Source organism: Nansenia antarctica (assembly GCF_963989245.1).
Source record: "Nansenia antarctica genome assembly, chromosome: 2".
Lineage (NCBI taxonomy): Eukaryota > Metazoa > Chordata > Actinopteri > Argentiniformes > Microstomatidae > Nansenia > Nansenia antarctica.
The window spans coordinates 7,765,008-7,787,714 of record NC_137675.1 but is presented as its reverse complement, the minus strand read 5'-3'; the positions used below and the strand labels follow the sequence as shown (position 1 = coordinate 7,787,714).

At 42.8% G+C, this 22,707-nt stretch overlaps 1 protein-coding gene across 1 annotated transcript; it reads right to left on the bottom strand.

Annotated features, from left to right (window-relative positions):
- Window positions 1–321: 321 nt before the first annotated feature.
- Window positions 322–22,692, bottom strand: LOC308149744 (structural maintenance of chromosomes protein 6-like; the record flags this gene model as incomplete). Its single annotated transcript, XM_080522640.1, has 26 exons — window positions 322–427; window positions 1,387–1,484; window positions 1,801–1,935; window positions 2,104–2,209; window positions 5,118–5,243; window positions 5,409–5,554; window positions 6,786–6,923; window positions 7,638–7,754; window positions 7,940–8,020; window positions 8,617–8,752; window positions 8,992–9,152; window positions 9,701–9,815; window positions 10,012–10,213; window positions 11,534–11,712; window positions 14,603–14,767; window positions 15,738–15,826; window positions 17,461–17,607; window positions 17,867–17,965; window positions 18,444–18,566; window positions 18,827–18,928; window positions 19,854–19,934; window positions 20,086–20,147; window positions 20,587–20,723; window positions 21,881–21,986; window positions 22,207–22,324; window positions 22,570–22,692. 26 exons carry the CDS (start codon window positions 22,690–22,692, stop codon window positions 322–324), a joined length of 3,198 nt encoding a protein of 1,065 aa, XP_080378766.1.
- Window positions 22,693–22,707: the final 15 nt, after the last annotated feature.

Genomic DNA, 22,707 nt, shown 5'->3' with positions numbered 1-22,707 from the left:
TGTAGGGAACTTACTTGGAAACACAGATACAGTAAATAACCAGGTAATTAAATACCTGAAAGAAACAGGATTGATAGGTAGGATTTAACCCTACCCCTCCCCACCATTTTGTTTATTTCTTTCATTTACATTTTTCCCCCTACCCCTCCCCACCATTTTGTTTATTTATTTCATTTACAATTTTCCACCTGTCAAGCTAACGTTCCACACAGTCCGGTAGGGGGTGGTAATGCGCCACACAGTCCAGTAGGTGGCGGTAATGCACCTTAAGCTGGTTGCCAACCGCCAATCAAATAAAAAGAAGAAGAAGAAGAAGAACATTCAGTCTTCCTCTTCCTGGTTCCTCTGGCCAAATGGCAGTGTGGTTTGACCACGGTCAGGGTCTTTCAGGCGGAGGATTTGGATCATCTTGTTCACTGGGAGTGAACTAGGGGAAGACAAACCAGCCATTTAACCACATTTTGCTAAATGAGCCTAGCTACATTGTGCTCTCATGCTAAATTAGTCTAGTTACATAATGCTCTTATGCTAAATTAGCCTAGCTAAACAATGCCCTTATGCTAAATAAGCCTATCTACATTGTGCTCTCATGCTAAATTAGCCTAGCAAAATTGTGCTCTCATGCTAAATTAGCCTAGCTAAACAATACCCTTATGCTAAATTAGCCTAGCTACATTGTGCTCTCATGCTAAATTAGCCTAGCTAAACAATGCCCTCATGCTAAATTAGCCTAGCTACACCCCAGATATGGATCTTCTTGATGTTAAAATATATAATTGTTTACATTCTTTAACTTCTTTGAGGCAATTCAAAACCCACAATTGTCAAGAGATGTGATGACAGAAGAAAAACAAACAAACAAATGTACTGTATTTTCCGGACTATAAGTCACACTTTTTTTCATAGTTTTACATTACCGTCTACAGCCGCGAGAGGGCGCTCTGGACTTGTGACAACTATATGCTGCTCCTGTACCACTGAAGAAATTAACTGAAACATTAACAGGAGCTTGGTGAACTTGTTTACTGGTAACTTGCTTGTTGGACTAGCTGGCTTGTTATGTTAATTTAGCCTATTCAGCCTCCCAGGTATGTTCTTTATGCTATTGTGTAGCTGAATAACTGTTAATGTGTCACATTAACATACCGGACACCTATTCAGCCTGTTGTTCTGTGTGCTATTGTGTAGTTGAATAACTTGCTTTTCCAGATTAAATGTTTGTTCTTGGTCTTGGATTTTGTGAAATAAATGTCTAAATAAATGTGACTTATAGTCCAGTGCGACTTATATGTGTTTTTTTCTTCATGGTGTATTTTTTTACTGGTGCGACTTATACTCCGGAGCGACATATAGTCCGGAAAATACGGTAATGGGACGTGACAGTACCTCATGGTTTGCAGGGTGAGGAATATGAACTGGCGGAAGGGCTGGCTGTTGGCGATCATCAGCATCATGTCCATGGATATCCTCCGGTTCACCATGTCCTAAAAAGTGCCAAAGACACTTTAGATCAGTTACATTAGATCAGATTCAACTTTATTGTCATTGATTACAAGTACCAGACAACGAAATGCAGTTTAGCATCTAACCAGAAGTGCAAATAGTGATATAAGAACAGTGATAGGTACAGTATGGCAGTTTAGAGGTATACACAGTTATGAGCTATGTACAGTTAATTACAGTTACAGTCAGTTAGTCCCATTTCAAATGTAGTCACATACTTTTCTCACAAATACGCTAACACAAGATAAATGGGTCAAGACTTAAAAGCCAGTTAATTTCATGAATGTAAAATGTCACCATGTAGACGTCAAATTCATCAAGGCAGCGGAAGGGGGATTCGGAGATGGCCCAAAGGGAGAGGACGAAACAGACAGTGGAGAAGGAGCGTTCTCCTCCGGACAGGGACCGCATGTCACCTTGACCTGGCTGGACCTGAGAGAGAGAGAAAGGGAGGGAGGGAGCGGGAGAGTGAAGAGAAGGAGTTTATTTAGTGATCTATGTATAGAGAGGGAGAGAGATCTATCCATCTATCTATATACAGTATATAGTTCATAAACTGTAGGCTGGCAAATACATGAAGGAGCTGTGGCTTGTCCTTACCGAGATGGTCATGGTTTCATTAGTGTGGTCGAACTCCATTCTTCCTGTGTAGCCTCTCTGTGATAGCATGTCGTCAAAGGAGTGCTGACAGCGTAATGACAGTAACCTGGAGAGAGGCGAGCGACAATTGAATTCAATATCAAATTCAAATTTGATACAGGACCTTATGCTTGCCTGCAGCACCACCCAGTGACCTCTACGAGACTGTTATGCGCTTTTTACACTTTTGTGACGACCTGAACCGCTTGGCTCTGTTCAGTTTAACTTAGCTTGGGTTCAGCAGTAGGGTTGGGTACCGAAAACCGGTAACGGTATGGTACCGCTTACTTTACATTCGGTACCTACCGAACCGAATTGCAACAGAGATTTTGGTTCCTCGTTTCGGTTCCTCTCGCCCCCTGGTGTCCGAAACGGACGTTACATGCAACAGTCAACCGCCCGTTAAAGTTCCACTCAGTGCGTGTAGTGGTGAGGAGCTGAGCAGTTGAGTGACAAAGAGTTGTGCCTCAGCAATAAAAAAGTAAAAAGCTGTTTAATGTTGTCGACCGTGTTATTATATAGCTACAGTGTTTCCTCTATGGGCCGCCACAAATAAGTTTTCTCCGCCACTAATTGATTCAGTCCACTAAAGGCCGATTTAGACTTCTGCGTAAAATCAACGCTGTAGCCTTGCGTAGTCCCGCGTGGGCCCGCCTTGCCTACGGCGTAGGTTGACGTGCACATCTCCAAAAATTTAAGAACGCGTCAGTTTCTACGCAACCGTAAGCTCTGTGATTGGTCCGCTTGGTAGCACATGATTCCGACTCTCTCGTAGACCAAAATGCGGAAGCCATGACAGAAATGTCATTTACCTTTTCTGTAATTACTCATTAATAAATATTTGAAAAATTATGATAACCATCGTATTATCTTAGTTTAATGTCATTTCAATGTATCATATAACTTTTATTTACAACAAGCATAACAACAAAAAGATCGCTATTATGCCGCTTTGAGTACACCGTTCCAACGGAGCGCCCTATGGAAGCGTCAGGCACAGCCTTCCTGAGCGCGATTCACATTTACGAGATGTACAATCCTGTTTATTTTGAAATAAATGATTAGTTACAGGGAGCCCCATGGCTGTTCGTTGGGTTTAAATGATATTTATGATAGACATATTTAATGTTAAGTTATCTATAAGAACTATGATTGGTCCGCTTGGTAGCGTCACATTCCGACTCTCGTAAATGCGGAAGTCATGACAGAAATGTCATTTACTTTTTCTGTAATTACTTATTAATAAAGATTTGAAAATGTATGATAGTTTACTGTCATTTCAATGCATTAGACATTTTCTTTACAACAAGCATAAAAAAATAAGTTTTTTGATCGCTATTATGCCGCTATGAATACACCGACCAACGCGACGCGGTCCGCGGACCAACGTAGAACTATAAACTTGGAGAGCTCTCGCGTAGGCTACGGCGTAGCCGCGCGTAAATTCGACGCAGGAGTATAAATCAGGCTTAAGTCAACGTTTTCTCCTCAGGCTGCGCAACGAGAAAGGCAGCGAGGTATTATGACCGGAGAACAGTAAAAAAGCAGATTGAAGCTAGATTTAGGCCCGCTTTCAGACCTACATTTCGTTCCGATTTAGGGAGTAGTAAGTTACAATATGTTACAATGTTGCACCTCCTCTTGGTTTGTGTTCGCACTGAAGTCGAGACTGAACCGCTCTCAACACGCGCAAGGCAACGCGCTTGCAAAACAGTTTTGTGATTGGTCCGAATTTAGCGGGAAATTTGGATTTCAGGAAATCCCTCTCCCTGTCCCTCTCTCCATCACTTTAGCAACGACACAGTATTGGCAGGGGAAAAGAAGGTGAGTCGAATTTTTATTGACAACGGATTTACATGCTGGAAAAACAAGCAGCTAAAATTCAGGGAACATTTGGACAATAAGAGACACAAGGGAGCTGTGGTCACATGGTCTAATTACAGGGCAATATGCGTGGGGCAAAAATAATCTATTGCCTCTAAAATCCTCACGAACAGAACGGCGGAGGTACGGGAAAACAAGGCTCATGTCGGTGTCATCAAAGGTAAAAGTTGGTTTTCTCAGCTGATAATATGTATTACCTTGCATACCTTGTTATGTACCAAATATACCAAATGCTCCATCTGACTGTCACACTGTGATTTTACTTTTAACAGTTAGTGAGTAACGTTAGCCGGTTTTGGGCGTGTACTCTCTTGTAGGCCTACTTCGTATTGATGAGCTGATGTCTTTTCAGTGTGTGTGTGTGTGTGTGTGTGTGTGTGTGTGTGTGTGTGTGTGTGTGTGTATGTATGTATGTGACAGTTTATATTCTACGGATGTTGTTCAGTGCTGTATGCGTGTTCCCGGTTCTGTGTGTACTCTTGTGTACTTCATATTTGATGAGCTGATTATCTTTCACTGTGTGTGTGTGTGTGTGTGTGTGTGTGCATATCTGTCAGTCACATGTATATTATACGGTAACCTATGTTCAGTGCTGTATGCGCGTTCTGCTGCAGCTGTAGCCTCAGGATATCTTGGTATTTGATCACCTGCTATATAAAACATCGCCGCATTAATGGCTTAACCGCAATTTATTTTTTATTTTATTTTTGCCACCCTCTAGTTTTTGGTGAAATTACGTCTTGACGCGTGTGCGCGTTTCATGCGTGTGCACGCGGAATATCGCGTAAGTGACCACCCCGCCACTAATGTGAAAAATCCTGGAGGAAACACTGAGCTATATATATATACATTTTTTAAATCAAAAGTACCGATTTAAGTAGCGTTTCGGTACCGGTACCGTTTATAAAGTATCGGTTTGGAACCAGTATCGGATAAAACCCAAACGATACCCAACCCTACTCAGCAGTGTGAAAAGGGCATAACAGACTTGATACCTGTGTCTGATAGAAACACGGTGTGACATTCCCCTATCCTATCCTGTTATCTAATAGGACAAGAAGAGAGAGATGCGGTCTGTGGGATCCACCTACGTCCTCAGTTTGGTGTAGGTGGTTAGCCTCTCGTTTATGATAGTGCCCATCGTCTGGGTGGAGCGGTTGAGGCTCTTTAACTCCCGGGCCAAGGTCTTGTAGCTCTGCTTGGCCTCATGGAATTGCCTGAGGAGGGAGGAGAGACGTCATCATTGTGTGGACAGTTTCTCCAAAGTGACTTACAAATTGGAGGTTACAGGGACAGTCTCCCTGGAGTAACTGAGGGCTAAGTGCCTTGCTCAAGGGCACACTAGTGGTGGTGTTTACCCAGGTGGGTCAACAGTAGTTTACCTGGTGACCGTCTCGCGGTCTCCCTGCTGGTCCTGCTGGGTGCTGATCTTCACCTTCAGGCGGCTGATCTCGCTGTCCAGATTCCTGGCCGAGCGTCGCACCTCCAACCGCTCAGGGCAGATCTCAGAAGCTATTTCTACGGCGGTCTGGAGCACACACATGCGCACACAATGTTTGGAGGCAGAGATGAACAGAGACATACAGTAGACATACAAATGGGGTGTATGCATGCACACAGCAAAACAGGAGAATAGTGAGAATGACAAGCACACACACACAGTTAGAAACCACTAAAGTGTTTGACGAACACACACAGGCTCCGCACACACACACACACACACACACACACAAACACACACACACACACACACACGCTCAGGAGGAGGCACACAGAAGCCATTAAAAAGGTTTATTTTGAAAGTCTCACCCTGCGTCTGACTCTGATATGATCCTGTTATAGAAGCAGCATAGCAGCAGGGTAGAAGCTAGGTAAAGGGGTACGCAAGCCAGTTTAGGGCTGCGTTCGTAAATTCGCTCTGAGAGCGCCGGAGGGCACTCTGGGCTCAACGTCATAAAGAGAACTTTTAAGTAATTTGATTGGACAAGAGGAATTCCATGACTGCTGATCAGATTTCCAGAGCGAATTTACGAGCGCAGCCTAGGTATAAACCATTCGCAGACTAGTTTTTTTTTCATAACACGAAGGTTTTAAAGTACCCACTCGATATAATAAACAACAGTTTAACGATCAAATTTGTGGATTGGATTCACTATTCTCGTTTGCCATAGGCTACTGGTAAGGGAGACTTTTGTAAATACTTCCGTTTTGGGATGTGTTAGTGTTTGGGGCTGTGTGATCATCTAATTATGTGTAGTTATGTGTTTCTAGCATGTCGATGTTCTATCAGCATGTTGTGATGTTATCAAAATTAAGAAGATGAATGGCTGAAATGGCGCAAAGCGGGGAAAAACTAATGCGACATCTAAAGTCTGGAACGATTATATTTCAAAACAACGCTTCCCTTTAACTGCCCGAGGGCTCAGACTACTGCCAAGTCTATCGCTGGGTTTATTTGCAAAAACCTTCGCCTGTACAGTGTTGTGGAAAATGAAGGTTTCTGCCGAATGCTGCTAACACTGAAACCACGTTATGAAATACCAGTTAACACAGATATTGTGATGTATCGTTGATGAATTGTCTTACAATGTATCGATTATCGCAAAATCGATTATCTCAGAATCAATGTACCGCGATACTATCGATATGGGGGGCAATATATTGTACGGTTATCGATACGTGAGTTACCTTGCGATTCCCACCCCTAGTTATGACGGTATTATACAAGTGATGTTGACAGGTAAAATACTTGGTCCTACCAAGAGCTCCTGCTCCTTGGCCTGAATGCTGGTCCAGAGGGCCTGGATGCTGTTGATGTGGGCCTTGCGTCTCTCCTCGTAGTGCTTCCTATGGTGCTTGCTCTTCTCCACCTCCTGGTCTTTCCTAACCAGCTCCCCCTGACAACGCAGAGGGATGGACAAGCCATTCAGATTATGATTGAGAAGTCCTTCATATACCGTAGTCCAATGGCTGGGCAATTTGGTTGCAGCATAATATGAAGGAAGAGACATGAAGGATATCACTGAAATCCAATATTTTTGTGGATATATAGATATCACAATAGATAACGTGGTGAAACAATGTTTTCAGGGTTTAGGTGTTTTCATAGTAATCTAACTAGAATTAACACCTTCCGTCTACAACACATCACTAGAAGCTTTATCTAGTAAAAGTCCTCCTGAGCCATTTTAAAAAACCTGTTTGAAGCTGGATCTTCTCGATTACATTTATATTTTTTTATTTTTTTTATCTCTCGTTTAATGCTTTTAAAAACTTGCATCCTTCCTTTTTACAATTCCAGCAGAAAAAAACAAAAAAACATATATCAATATTATGACTGTTTAGTATCTGTGTGGTGCACATGTCGGGGCCAGTTTTTGGCAGATTTTAGAACCAGAGGCTGACATCATATAAACATCCTGTATCACTTCAACTAGTTGTAGAATTTACACACCTTAATCCATCACAATTAAAGGCAATCTAAGCTATAAACCATCTTTCACACTGAATGCAGCCTGAAATGTCCAGATTTAGCAGATCTAGCACCTGTTCTACTGCCATTCTAGAGAACAAATGTTCCCAGAATGCTCAGAGGCGTTGGTTAAACTGACCGTGATGGGTTCGGCCTCCTCGGTCACAGCGGTGATGGTGTCTTTGTGCTGTCTGTACCTCTGCTCCACCTCCTCGCTGGAGGCCTTCAGCTGGGCCATCTGGACGCAAGCGGCATCCTTCTCAGCACGCGACACAGAGATCTTCACAATGATCTCCTGCAGCTCTTCCTCCTATAGGGGAGTGTGTGTGTGTGTGTGTGTGTGTGTGTGTGTAATACAGAAGAGATGTGGAGAAAGTCCATGAGTTCCATCCAATCTGAGACACGTCATAAGAACAGACACTGATGTTCATTACGACCCACCAGTGGGTTGAGGTCCTCTGACTGCGGCTCCTCCACGTTCTGCAAGTCACTCATCTCCATCTCCAGTCTCCAGAACTTATCCTAGAGGAGAAGGAAAAGAGAGGAGGAGAAGGAGATGGGATCATGAGATGGTGTAAAATCTGTTAGTAGTACAGTGCTCCCTATCTGGAGGAGCAGAAGTGCTAATCAAGTGACTATGTATCCTTCAATGAGTTCAGGGACTCGTTAACTGCAGGAAAAGGAAGACAGATGTTAAACGGTTGTAGAATTCTTCCGCAGCAACAGGTTTCAGGTCTTGCGATAAGATGACATAAGGAGAACTGAGGTCGACATCATTTGGAGAGGACGTGTTTTATTTGATGTTACAAAGAATTTATGTTACATTTACATTTTTGGCATTTAGCAGATGGATTTATCCAAAGCGACTTACAAAAAATAAATTTGTCCAAGAAAGTGAATCATCTATCCATCAGTCATCGCAAGAAAAAGTTATCTATGCCCGGACCAGGGGCCATTGGCAGCCATAACGCTAGAAGAAGGAAGAATTAAGTTGCTATAGTAACCAGTCCAGACCATATATACTGAAAAATGTACGTATGCACTCACTGTAATGTAAGTCTCTTTGGATAATAGTGTCAGCTAAATGGCAGATAGTGTTATATATTAGGTGGGTGTACCTTAACTTTCTTCCTGTCATCACAGGCCCTCTTTAGGAGTCCCTGGTTCTGCCTGACGTCCTCATCCACCCGCTTCATCTGCTGCTGGAAGCGATCTAGGTGGGCATCCTGGTTCTCTATTTCCCCACTCAGGTGCCTGGCATTTGGGAGGGACGGAGTAAGGGAAGGGGGGGGGATAGAAGAAGAAATGGGGTGGGTAAAAGGGGGAGTCAAGAGGATAGAGAGAGAGAGAGAAAACGTAAAGCAGAGATTAAAAATGGGGGCTCAGAGAGAACAAGTATGAGGGATCTCTTCAAAACTAATAGATCTGCGAATATGGTATGAGTTACATGCAGTCATGAATGTACACGTACACACACACACACACACACACACCTGATTTCTTCCTCGACGTCTCCGCTGAGGTAGGAGGCCCTCTTCTGATCACAGGAATAGAAGCGGTTGTTGTATATCTGATCTCCGTCCTTCGAGAAGGCATGACTGCAGTTCCTAGGAGGCTGTCTCCTCTGCATCACCTTGCGAGCCTCTGCGCTATTCTACACACACACACACACACACACACACACGCACACACACACACAATAAGGTTTTTCTTATCTTCCTAAAAGCCAACGTCAGTAACATCACAGAGGATATGGTTTTAAGATGAATTGATTTTAGAATGCAATTGTCACTTCGCTAAAGTAGGGGGACACATTTCACACCTGTGCGTTGGTGTGAGCTAACTTTAGCCTGCGGTTCCTGTAGCAAAATAAAGAGACCCTAGTCATAGTTGCAGTCACTACTGGCCCATGGGTGACTTGGAACAGATTTCCAACATTTAGTTTATTTTTTGTTTTGTTTTTTACATTTAGGGAATTTAGCAGACACCTTTGTCCAAAGCGACTGACAACAATAAAAAAAAATACTTTAATCAAATAAAAACTAGTACTCAGTCGAGATAAAACAACAGTAACATATTAAAACATAGGATAAAACCTGACAAATGTACACTAATAACACATAATAGCTGGTTTGCACAGAATTATAATAGTAACCTAACCCTTTAACTGTGGCTGCCAAGCCTGTGGTGCCACGCTCTTACCTTGATCAGCAGGACGGTCTCTATGCTCCTCTGCTCGATTAGGCAGTTGGCCACTACTGGGTCCTCTATCTCCAGGGCCTGCAGTACTGAAGGGTAGTCTGGGTGGTAGACTTCCCTGGACGGATGGATGCATGGAGAGATAACAGACAGACACACACACACACACACACACACACACACACACACACACGGTTACATGAGTAATTAATATATACTGCATATAAACTTTCTTTCTTTCTGTTAAGCCCATTGCATCGGTGTATGAAATGTGCGTTACACAAATAAAAGTTGCCACAAACAGGTAAAACAACCTCCTGCTGGTGTCGTGTTGGTTGGGGAAGAACTGGCCGGTGATGATGTTAGGCCTCCTGTCTGCGGGGTAGTATCTGTTCATCAGGCCCTGCAGCACCCTCTCGTCCTTATGGTTGTCACAGGTGAAAGCCAGCATCAGGGCCTTCAGACACGCCTCCACTGCCAGGGCCAGCTCTGGGTCCTTCAGACGGAGAAGGTAACCTGGAGGGAGGGAAGGAAGGACAGGAGAGGAAGAGAGAACTTGTTCTTCATCCAAGATGCCATGTGGACCATGTGAATGAGACAGAGAGAGAGAACTATTTGTAGATCTAGCGTAAGACACAGAGGAACGGCAGGGTTCTTCCCAGGACATATGTGACAGCAGCTGGTGAAACCGGGAACAAGTCAGCAACCAATCAAAATTTTCTGACTTTTATTCAGAAAAAGTTAAATAAATGTCAACTTTGTTGAAAATCAATTACACACTCACTAGTCAACTAACACAGCTTGTTTTGTGAGCCTGCTAACAATGTAAAGTAGTGTTATAATTAACTAGGTAGTAGTGGGGATTACTCACCGAATCCATTGCATAATTGCATTGCAATGTTTTGATTTGACTAGCGAGTGTGTCATTGATTTTCAACAACATTGACATTTATTTAAATTTTTCAGAATAAAAAAGTCTGAACAATTTGATTGGTTGCCGACTTCTTCCCGGTTTCACCAGCTGCTGTCACATAATGTATGAACAAGGTGGCGCTGGATTTCTTTATCAGAACCCGACTTGCGTTTAATTCAAGTCAAAAACTACAGCTAAAAAAACACTGAATTCATTGAGGAACATCATAACGCTTTCACTTTTGTATTTTACAACGACATAGTGGTGCCACCAAGTTCACAGCGTGGTGCAGCGCCAGTCTTACATTCTTTGGGGAGAATGCCAAATGGTATTTGTGGTAAATATATTTGGAAACCTAGAGAAAAAAGACTGGTGATGTGAGATGGGGACAGAAAGAGCCAGAGTCAGAGACACACAGAGAGAAGAACACAGCCAAACACACACACAGTCAGCCAAACACACAGAGCCACACACACACACACACACACACACACACACACATACAGCCACACACACACACACACTCTAAAGCCCAATTTATACTTCTGCATAAAATCTACGCCGTAGCCTGCGTAGGCTCACGCGCACCTCTCCAAAAATGTAATTACGCGGCACACCTACGCAGACCGTAAGACCTGTGATTGGTCCGCTTGGTAGCGCATGATTCCGACTCTCTCTGAGGCCTAAATGCGGAAGCCTTAAGAAATGTCATTTACTCTTTCTGTAATTACTTATTAATTAAGATTTGAAAAATTATGATAACCATCTTATATCTTAGTTTAATGTAATTTCAATGCATTTTCTTTACAACAAGCATAACAAAAAAATCGCTATTATGCCGAACTATAAATTGGGAGAGCCCTTGCATAGGCTACGGCGTAGCCGCGCGTAAATTCGATGCAGAAGTATAAATTGAGCTTTACCCAGCGGTCCCAGTGGCTTCTTCCTGAACTGGCCCCTCCTGTGGGCATCATCTATGTCAGCCAGTAAGGCGGGCATTCTCTCCCCGAAGCGCAGCAGCCGGTTCGAGCGACTGCCCTCCATGGTGCGTAGGTTCCTGCGGTTGGCATCCACAGACTGCCTCAGGTTCTGCTCCTCCGTCCTAGGTTGAGACAGACAAACATTCAGCTGTCTCAGTTCCTAACCCTAACCCTGCATTTCTAGCGCCATGCTCTAACGGTACCAATTAAGCCACGCAGCACCATCTGACCATCTCTGATATGTTTGTAGGTAGGTGATTACACAAAGTTAAGTAAAACAATATGAAAATGCACTGCACATCAGGCAAACGCTAGTTGCGGTATTCAATCCCAGTTATGTCTCTTTGTGAAATTGGAGCCCCCAGCGATATATATTGCGGAGCCTGTTCCCTCAATACTCAGTATACTCACTAGCCTGGGGACGAAGTTAGTATACTCTTCTTCCTCTTATGCCATTTAGCTGACGCTTTTGTCCAAAGCGACTTACATTGCAGTGAGTGCATACATTTTTAGGTATATATGTTCCCAGCGGGAATGAAATCCCCAACTAGGGATGTCCCGATCCCACTTTTTCACTACCGATACCGATACCTGGGCTTCAAGTATCTGCGATTCCGATATCAATCCGATATTTGTATTTATTTTTTTACTCCTGAATAATAACAAATACTTCCCCATTATATAGTCCACAACAACAGTTGGCTATTAAAGACTGCCAGCCTTTATTGAAGCAACAAAAACAGTACTCTGCAGTACTCAGTGACCAAGTTAAAACAATTTAGCAGCATTCAGCATTGTAAAAAAATAAATAATTACTGTCTGATTTCTAGTTTTAGTGCCTTCAGGTTTTTATTCTATTTATCTTCTCTTACAAATGGCATGCAATTATAGCACCCTTTTTTAAAGTGTAGCCTGGTGACACCCGCTGGTGAGACCCTAAATCAGTCGCAGAATCGAAGGGGTCAAAAAGTGAAACTTATTGTGTCAACAACATCTGGTTTTCATTTTTTTTTCATAACAGGCAACTTGAAGTTTTAAAGTAGCCACTCAATATAATATACGATCACGTTTAACGATCACTACATTTGTGAATTGGATTCACTGTTCTCGTTTGCCGTAGGCTACCGGTAAGTGATAATGACTTGTAAACATACTTTCGTTTTAGGACGTGTTCAATTCAATTCAATTCAATTCAACTTTATTCGCCATGTGCAGTGCACTAGGAACATGACTTGGTATTCTCCATGCTGAACAAGCTACAGTACATACAAACAGCAAGACGACAATACAACAATACTCAAGACAATATATACAGTACCAATATGAGTGAACAAATATACTGTACAACTTAGTGCAAGAACATGTAAAGTGCAAGGTGCAATGATCAGGAGTTATTGAGGAGGGCTATGGCTTTGGGGGAGAAACTGTTCAAGTGGCTTGATGTTTTTGACCTGATGGCCCTGTACCGCTGTCCAGTAGGGAGTAATTCAAACAAGCTGTGAGCTGGATGTGAGGGGTCAGCCTGATCTGGAGCTATGGAGGTCTGTGATGGGAGGCAGGGGGCAGCTGATGATCCGCTCAGCTGTCCGTACGACTCTTTGTAGCTTGGCCTTGGATCGAGCAGACACAGAGTCATACCAGACAGTGATGGAAGATGTTAGGATGCTCTCTATGACGGCCCTGTAGAACTGGACCAGGATGTGACGACTGATGTGAAGTCTCTTCAGCTGACGGAGGGAGAACAAACGCTGCTGGCCTTTTTTAACTAAATGGGTGATGTTGTTATCACATTTTAGTTTGTTGGAGATGGTAGTGCCCAGAAACTTGAATTGATCCATTATTGTGACAGGGGAGTTATTGATGACCAGTGGAGAGTTGAGTTTTTTTCCAGAAGTCCATAATCACCTCCACTGTCTTGGTGTTGTTGAGTTCCAGGTTATTGGCTGCAGACGAGGACACCAGGCGGCCGACCTCCTTCCGGTAGGCAGTCTCGTCATTATTAGTGATGAGGCCAACCATGGTGGTGGTGTCATCTGCATATTTGATGGTCTTGACAGATGTGTCACCAGAGGTACAGTCGTTGGTGTACAGGGAGTAGAGCAAGGGGGAGAGCACACAGTCCTGAGGAGCACCGGTGTTAACTGTGCGGTGCTGAGACAGGTGAGGGCCCATCCTGACATACTGTCTTCTGTTGGTGAGGAAGTCAGTAATCCACTGACAGATGGAGGGGTGGCTATTCAGCTGGGCCAGTTTATTGTGGAGGAGGTCAGGAATGTTGGTATTGAAGGCTGAACTATAATCCACAAACAGGACTCTGGCGTAGGTGTTTCGATTGTCCAGGTGTTGCCGAATATAGTGGAGCGCAAAAGCAAGGACAGTGTGTTCATCTAATAGACCTATCGCTAAGCCACGCCCCAAAATAGAAATTGTCCAATCATATCTCAGCAAAAGTCAAAACAGGCAGAACACTCGGACAAACAACTTGCAAATATCTGATGGTGAAAAGCTTCTAGACTAAATATTCTTGTCATCTTTAAAAAACATGTCTATTACTTGCTGTGGTAAATCAGAAATGTGCCAACTCCCACCATTGTAAGTCAGTGAATGTCATTCAGTCGCGGTCGGTCAGTCAGTCACTGTCAGTGAGGCGTTGTTTGTTTGTCTGAGTTTTCAAAGGGGGTGTGGCTTAGCGATAGGTCCATTATTGTAGTTATGTGTTTTTAGCGGGTCGATGTTCTCTCAGCATGTTGTGATGTTATAAAAACGCAGTTAGACTTTCGTAGCTATGTATCACTGTTAGCCGCTAGCTGTTAGCAGCGTTTGTTGTTGTGGTTTGATCAGTCACTCTTCTCCTGTTACATTCTCATTCTTGAGGTGCACCAACATTCAAATACTCATGTCGTCTTTAATGCCGTGGATCGGATCGGGACATCCCTACCCCCAACCTAAGCGTTGTTAACACCATGCTCTACCAACTGAACCACAGAGGACCACGTTGTGAGGTATACTCACAACATGCGGGTTTGCTCCTCCTTGGCGCGGGCCACAGCCAGCTTAAACTGGTCTATCTGCTGTCCCAAGGTGGAGTCCTGGACGCTGAGAGCGTCCATCTCCGTCTGTAGCCGCTCCATCCGCTCAGCACGCACCTGGGTCTCTGCACCCGAAGCCTGGCTGATACTGGGGGTGGGTGACAGGGAGACAGAAAAGAGAAATTGGAAAGATAAATTCCAAGTGGTCAGTCACAGAGTCATTCCCCTCCCCTCCCATGCCATGACATTAAATGAAAGAAACTTTGAAAGCAAGAAGAATGATTATAAGAAAATATGTGTGAAAGGTAGGGATGCACCGATACCGATACCAGTACTCATATTCGTAAAACTCGTATTCGTAAAACTGTGATACGATACATCCCCCTGATACCACTTTACGGTGTTATGCCAAATTACTCTCCCGCAGATTCCTGGTACAGCAGGGTAAACATTCACCAAACATAATATACTGTATATGAATTAAGATTAATTTGGAAACCATAATACAAAAAAATATGATAACATTCTTTTTTTTTTAAAGATATATATATATATGTTTAAATGTCGGTACGAATACGTGTACCGTTACACCCCTACTGGAAATTAAGATATCTTTCACTAGAGTGTCTGAAATAAATATACACTATTTTGTATGAAGAAAAATAGGAAAACACTTTCTAAACACATTTTCTTACTACAAGCTACTCTGTTACTAGCATAGAAACGGCCACAAAGTTTGAGCATTAACAATGGTATTACGGCACAATGATGGTATTACTGAAGCTGTTTCACATTGTGAAAAAGTACATCAACAGCCTGTTTACTTTATTTTATGAAGTGATTTGAAGGCAATAGACAATAGATTAATTCTGACAATGTCAGACTAGCTTGTCTATTACCAGCTAAAATATTATAGTTATAATTATATATTAATATATGTTTTCAATGTCATTGTTAGAACTGTAGTGGTATTATTATTAAGTACTCGGTAACAGTATTTGGTATTGGCAAGTACCCAAAAGTAAGACTTATACTTGTAATCAGTCTGAAAGAAAGTGGTATCAGTTAAAGGAAGAATGTGTGAAAGGTAAAGGAGAACGGGGGGGTGGAAGTGCTACCTCAATTTGAGCTCATCAATTCTCCTGGAGAGCTGATCCTTGTCGTTCTCCAGGTCTCTTAGGTTGGTCTTGGATCTGTGCACACTGGTCTGGGAAAGAGTCACAACAACTAAGACGATCAAGCGAACAAGAGAGGGCCAACTCCTGTGTGTTGATAGAAACCCCCAAAGGTCTTGTTTAATCTATTGTAGTTCTTAAGGTTGTAGTTCAAGGGATTTGTAGTATAGTCATAAGCTACGGATGGATCCTAATGGCTAGTTACAGCTTGGGTTATGGTTACGCATATTACAGTGCTCTCATCTCAACGATCATAGCCCTAGGGGGTATTCCACGTACGTTGATAACTACATCAGCGATTCGTTGAAAAAGCCTGGTTCAAGCTAATCTCGATTGTGATTTAAGACTCAACTCGTTCCAATAATCCAGTTCCGGCTTGTCTCGTAAATGGTAACTCAGTTCTGGTTTATAAAAATCCTGGCTTTAGTAGTAATAAGCAGCCCAGAACAGACGATTGACGAAAAGAAGATACTATGACTGGAAAATGACAGCGCAGCACTCTACTTATGGAGCTTTATGAAGACGAAGATTAAGAAGTAAAAAAGGGCAATATTGCCACAATTAACGAGGCGAGGGAAATGGCTTGGCAAAACATTTTCTGACAGATTAAATACGTACGTACTACTAGCCCCTAATTGTTTTATTTACATTTTTTCATAAATGAACATTCACTACTGTGGTTATATTAGCAGCATGCTATGCAGGATCAGATCATCGGGATGGCATTGAGTGACATTGAGTGGTATTAACTGCTGCCGTCAGATCATAGTGTTCTTTTAAGATGGGGGTTATAATCCCCCTGACATAACTACAATGGTGTTTGAAGCCTTTCTGACTAGTAATGATGTTCTTCTAGCATTGTAGCTGGCCCCTGAATTTGGCATAGATAATTATTTCTTATGATTACTGATGGATAGATGATTCACTTACTTAGACAGATGTATTTATTGTAAATCGATTTGCATGAAGGATTCTGTTAAATGCACCCCCAAATGTTAAATGCCCCCACACATTAAATTAAAGTCAACCACTCTCTCCTGAGGCAAGGATCGAACCAGCAACCATCTGAATGCTAGCTGCCTTAACCCCTGTGCCAGACACCCCGCTCTGCTATTTTTGATGCAAGCTGATACAGATACCTATCTATTTATACCTTTTTTCTCTATCTATCTATCAAACTATCAATCTATCTAAAAAGGTCGGACATAATGTTTCCAAAGAGTCTCTTGACGGAACTGTCTTTCGGGATTTTGTTTCCGCCTGTAAGACATTTTTAACACACATCAGGTTAGTTCTGAGGCATAAATTGCCATGGTAACTCAATAGCAATTTCTTTCAGCCACATTCAGGGAACGGAACTCCGAGTGAAATTATCGCGAATTATCAAAACAAGCCTGGATTTTCCTTTATCAGCGTTCATGGAATACCCCCCTGGTCATCTCAGCTATCATAGCCCTTGTGGTCGTTCTGTGCTCTGGTCTTGTTACGGCAGTTGTTGTTGCTGTGTTGTTGTTGTTGTTGTTGTTGTTGTTGTTGTTGCTCTGTGCTGTTGTTGTTGTGGTTGCTCTATGTGGTTGTTGTTGTTGCTCTGTGTTGTTGTTGTTTTGGTTGTTGTTGTTGTTGTTGTGGTTGCTCTATGTTGTGGTTGTTGTTGTTTAAAGCTCACCTCAGCGATGTTGGAGAGCTTTCTGCTCTTCTGGGCCTCGTTCCTCAGCTCAGTCAGCTGGGGCTGCATCTCCTGCACCCTCACAGTGATGGACTCCAGCTGGTCTTCGATCTCCTTGTACTTCCTCTCTGCCTCCACCACCTTGGCCTGGACAGGAATTGAGGTGAACAAGAGCACCAGCGATTACAATCAGTGGAGGGAAAAATGGCAATGAGAAAACATAAACCAACAGGGCAACCCATCACTTTTGGTCTAAATAATGGAAAATACTACCAATAACTGTAGGTTTTGAATATTGAACTGGAAGGTTAATCAAAATGCCAGACCAAGTTGAAATGTAGGACCACAGGTTTGGAGCCATAACTCGTCTTAGGGTTTTGGCCTGTAAATAAGAGGTCGACCTTACCTTCCATTCGTCCACTTTTTGATCGTATTTGGCAGTGGACTTCTCCCATGATTCAAGCCTGTCCTTCAGGGGCGTCACCTCCTTCTCAATCTCTGTCACCTGGCACAGAGGGACACAAGTGGTGTCAGTAAGAAATCACTGAACACTAGGACAGCCGTGCCTTTTTTAACTACTATAAGAACCGCCTCTGGGGTCAAATGACCATAGTCTTTACAACGGGAAGCTGCTATTTACATACAACGACCCCTAGTTGGCCGGCTTGTAAATTAGCCTGCCTCCTACACAAAAATTGTTTTATCGAGTGCAAAGATATAACATTTATTTTACTCACCCACCCATGGCTGTTCTATTGTTAAGTAGGAACTGGACACTCATATTTTGCATAGTGTACTACTAGATTTCTCTCTCTCTCTGGCAAATCGTCTCGGTACCAGAAAATAAAATGTTATTCTTAGTATTGTTAGTATCATAGGGATGTAGTTGCTTATTAGCCAGTCTAACACCATCTGAAATTGTGGGACTAGAGTTTAAGTTGTTCAGTTATCTCTATATTTCTATTGAAGGTCTATGATCTCACCCGAGCCCAGGCTATTTGGTTCATCAGCTCGTTCAGTTTAGTGTGCAAGTCTTCCAGCGACGCCAGGCTTTTTTCGTACGTATCCTGTTTTTCCAAATACGTCTTTCTGAGGTCGTCCAAGTTCTGAAGCACAGGAGCACACAGACAACACGGAATGTCAACACAGTTAATAGCTCTCAGGCACAAATGTGTTTTTGTTAAGAAACATTGATTTGATCAGGACCAATTGGTGGCTTAGATTCAAAGCTGATTTTTGATGAATAGATGTACGAGAGAGAAAGGATTGGTGACTGTGTGAGATGCGGAAAGACATAAGCGTACACACACACACACACACACACACACACACAGTCGATCATAAATCAAGTCAAGACAATGCCTACCTCCTCTTTTTTTGCTATTGTGGTCAAGGTGACATTCTTAGTCACCATGGCGGAGTTCAGATCCTCCTTCATCTGTGCCAGCTGTGTGACTTTCAGAAAGAACTAGGGACAAAAACACAATCAGATCACCAAGAGTGGGACTCTAACTAGAGATCCACACGCTTAAGTTGGATCATCACGCATACTTCCCATTGACATCAATGCAAGATTTACACAAATCAAGTCACCACAGGAAGGGTTAACTTAAATTACTGTGACCTGTACTGTATTTGCACTGAACTGTTCTACTGCTGTAATTCCCCATTGTATGCGGAAGCATGCTGAATGGAAGGGTTGTGTGCAAAACACATGTCCTTGAGATGCGCAGTGTCCTTATTTGGAGATTGTTCAAGAGTGTTGATGTTACCCCTCAGCCTAGTATCATAACTGCTGACATCATAACTGCTGATATGAAGAGTCTTGTAGCTTCAGCATCTTGGGGATCATCTGACCCGTTTTGTATATCCTGTTGTAACATTAATAGTGTACATGCAAACTAATTGTGTAAGGGGGCATGCCACTGATGCTCATGGGGACACCTGGGGCGTGCTTACCTAGTGTGACTTAACTGTGCTCCCTGCTGCAGCATTAAAATAAAGCTTTTAGAAGTTTGCAGTCATTTGTCAGTACTCTTTTTGTTGATAAGAAATAGATTCCCACACCAGATTCCACCCTAACTATGTAACGGCAGTTTTCTATTGCTAAAGGAAAATCCAGGCTTATTTTGGTACATCTCGCAAGATTTCTTTTTAAATCCAGGCTTATTTTGAAAAGCTTGCAAGACTCAAAAATAAGCCTGGATTTTCCTTTAGCGACGTTGATGGAATACGCCTCTGTTCTCATTTCAATCTCTTGAAATCCAGTGGTAAAAAACCTAGGAAGTCTTCTACCCGTAACAAAACATTTGCATTTCACACTGCTATAACATTTGCATTGGATATCTTAACATGTCAGTGGTATTACTATTACTGAGGGCTTTGGGTCATACCTTGTACTTGTCCCCTTCACCTTTGGAATGCAGAAAATGCTTGCTCATCTCTTGAGTTAAGATAGTTAGAGGATTGTCCACCTTATGGGAAAAGAAAAAGAACAACAACAAAAATATTTGTAACGTGTAAAATAAATACTCATCGATTCCAGTGTCAGTGATACAGCGTCATCAAATAATTTCAACACATTATAATAGGAAGGTAGCAGGTGATGAGCAAGTCATACAGTACCTGGATGTTGAAGGTATCCAGAATGTTCATGAGCTCCTCCTTTTTCGTGGAGACCACCTGACCTGCAAGTCAGAACCCAGTGTAAAAGTTACATCTGATTTTCAGTAAATGAACGTGTGGAATGCATTACTATCCCAAATGAATGGTTATATTTTTTCTGAGTGGGGCAATCGCACTCTGATATGTCATTTTTATTGGATAGAGATAGTGAAGATACACAGGAAAGTAAGGAGAGGGTATGCCAGCAGTGCACAGGCCGGATTCAAACCCATGCCGACATGGACATAATGTGTGCACTGTAGGCCGTGGTGCTAGACCACTGGACCACCCCGGGCCACACTATCCCAAATTAACCCTGTGCTACTCACAAGCTTGGTGCATTGATTTAAAGGAAATATTCACACTGAAGTTACAAGCATATATCCAGTGACTTCAAATGCGTGCTTGAATGAAAGATGCACAGACTGAAGAGGTGTATCCCTACATTTTTGGGACATTTACCACTTTTATTTTTGATTTTGTAAGTCCTCAGACCCTCGCGGGTTATCTTGAGGTCCACAATGATGGCCGAGCCAAACAACTCGGGTTTGTGGGCGTCTTTCCCCCTGTTCCGCAGTGTGATGGAAACATCGGCAGAGCTGGAAAAAGAGAAGATGACAAAACAGGGTAAGCTTTTTTTTTTTTTTTTTCACAATTAAGATGCCCTATTTCAAGGACACTATGTAAAAAAGGTGTTGTTATTTTGTGACATCAAGCCTTTTTTGGTGGTTACAAATTGACGGCGACCCTAAATGCCAGACCATGGGACTAATAGAGCTTCTGATGCTGACTAAGGCATTTTCAATATGATCGTGCATTATAAACATGGCACCCCAAAGAGGCACGCTTTTCTTAGCAAGTGTGATGGTGTGGATATGATGTTACGCAACACCATTGCAGCTCAGGTGACCTACTGTATGACTGAAAACACCCAAGGCAGTGATTCAACTCGGACAGTTGCCAGTTATGGGTGAATGTTTAAAAGGATAGTTCATCTACATGACATCATGATACATTAGGTTCCTTATCATGGACAGGCTTATTAGAAGGTTTTAAATGATATGCTGAAACGCAGAAAGTTTGGAAGTATTTTCACCAAACTGATGAATTCCATGTGCAATGCAAATTAAGTGATATCAAGCTCTTCTATCAGTGCACGCTCCCATGAGAAATCATATGCTCTTCAAGCACAAAGAAACACTCCCAGTGGGGGACAAGCAGCAGCAATGTCGCATCAGATATTTTGCCAATTCAAAGCACCGCTGTGACGCCCACCAGAACCGAACAGGCAAAAGCTCAATGCCTCTTGTTAAGCCAAGATATATTGCCTCTCAGCTTCGTGGAGGAAGAAGGCTGCAGAGATTAGCCAGCCCCTCTGATAGGGCTTTCACACCGGCAAGGAACCGTTCCCGTTTGCGTTCTGAAACCTCCGAACCTTGGTGCTGTCTGGCGAACCAGCCTGCGTTCATACCAGTGTAACCAGAACTATCCGCGTCATCAACGATGGGTGATGAAGGGGCGGGATAAACAAAAATGTCACAACTAGATGGCAGCTACTTCACGGAAAATGAGGATAATATCTTCCACTACACTACAGTATCTGAAATAAACACTATTTTCTATGAAAAAATCTACCTGCCGGTTCCAGACGTGGTTCGCGAACGCGATTCCTTGGCGGTGTGAAAGCCCTATTAGTGCTTCTGAGAGATTTAGGGTTAGTACTGATTTAGTACTGATGACCGGGTGAGAAAGTTACCTTTCTCCTTCTTTCACAAAACATTTCAGGGAGGATCCTCTGTCTGTGGTCTGTGCTTTTCCACCCAGGGCAACTATAAGGGCAGTGAGAATGGCACTCTTTCCACCTGTCAGTTTAAAAACAATATATTAAAAACAAATGGAAGTGTGCAACACAGAGGACACACAACGCAAGCGATCAAACCAATCAGTGTGGGATTACAAGAAAGTAATACAAACACAGAAACATGCAATACAATAGTAGGTGGAGAGAAAATACGAAAAGCGTCTTGTTGTGACATTCAGGATGGACAACAATGCCGTCATGGGAGCAAATGATAAACTCACTCCCGTTGTTGCCAACAACAAAATTGACATTGGGTCCGAAGGTGAAAGGTCCCAGCAGAGAGTGACACATGAAGTTCTTCAGGGTGATGCTCTCGATAATACCCACATCTCCAGATGACTTATAACAAAACAGAGAGAAGAATAGTCAAAACTGCTTATTGCTCAACATGTAGGCTAACATATGAACTCCAGGTGATTATTTTACTCTACTCATTGTATCTGACATAAAGCCAGTACCCCTTAAAACGAATAGTTTTTTAGCATTAATTAAATAAACAATAGTTTATGTCAGTAATGTATAAGTACAATCTGAGAACCGAGAGTGCTCCTCATCGTGGAAAACATAACGTCACTGTCACCTACCTGCAGGGATGTAGATGGCAATGGTAGGCTGAGATCCACTGTGCCACTGGCATCCTCAGGTTCCGGCTCCGCGGTCCGAGCCCGTTTCTGGGGGGGTTCAAGAGTGCTCTTCCTCTTCGACATCCTGCCCCTGGCCAG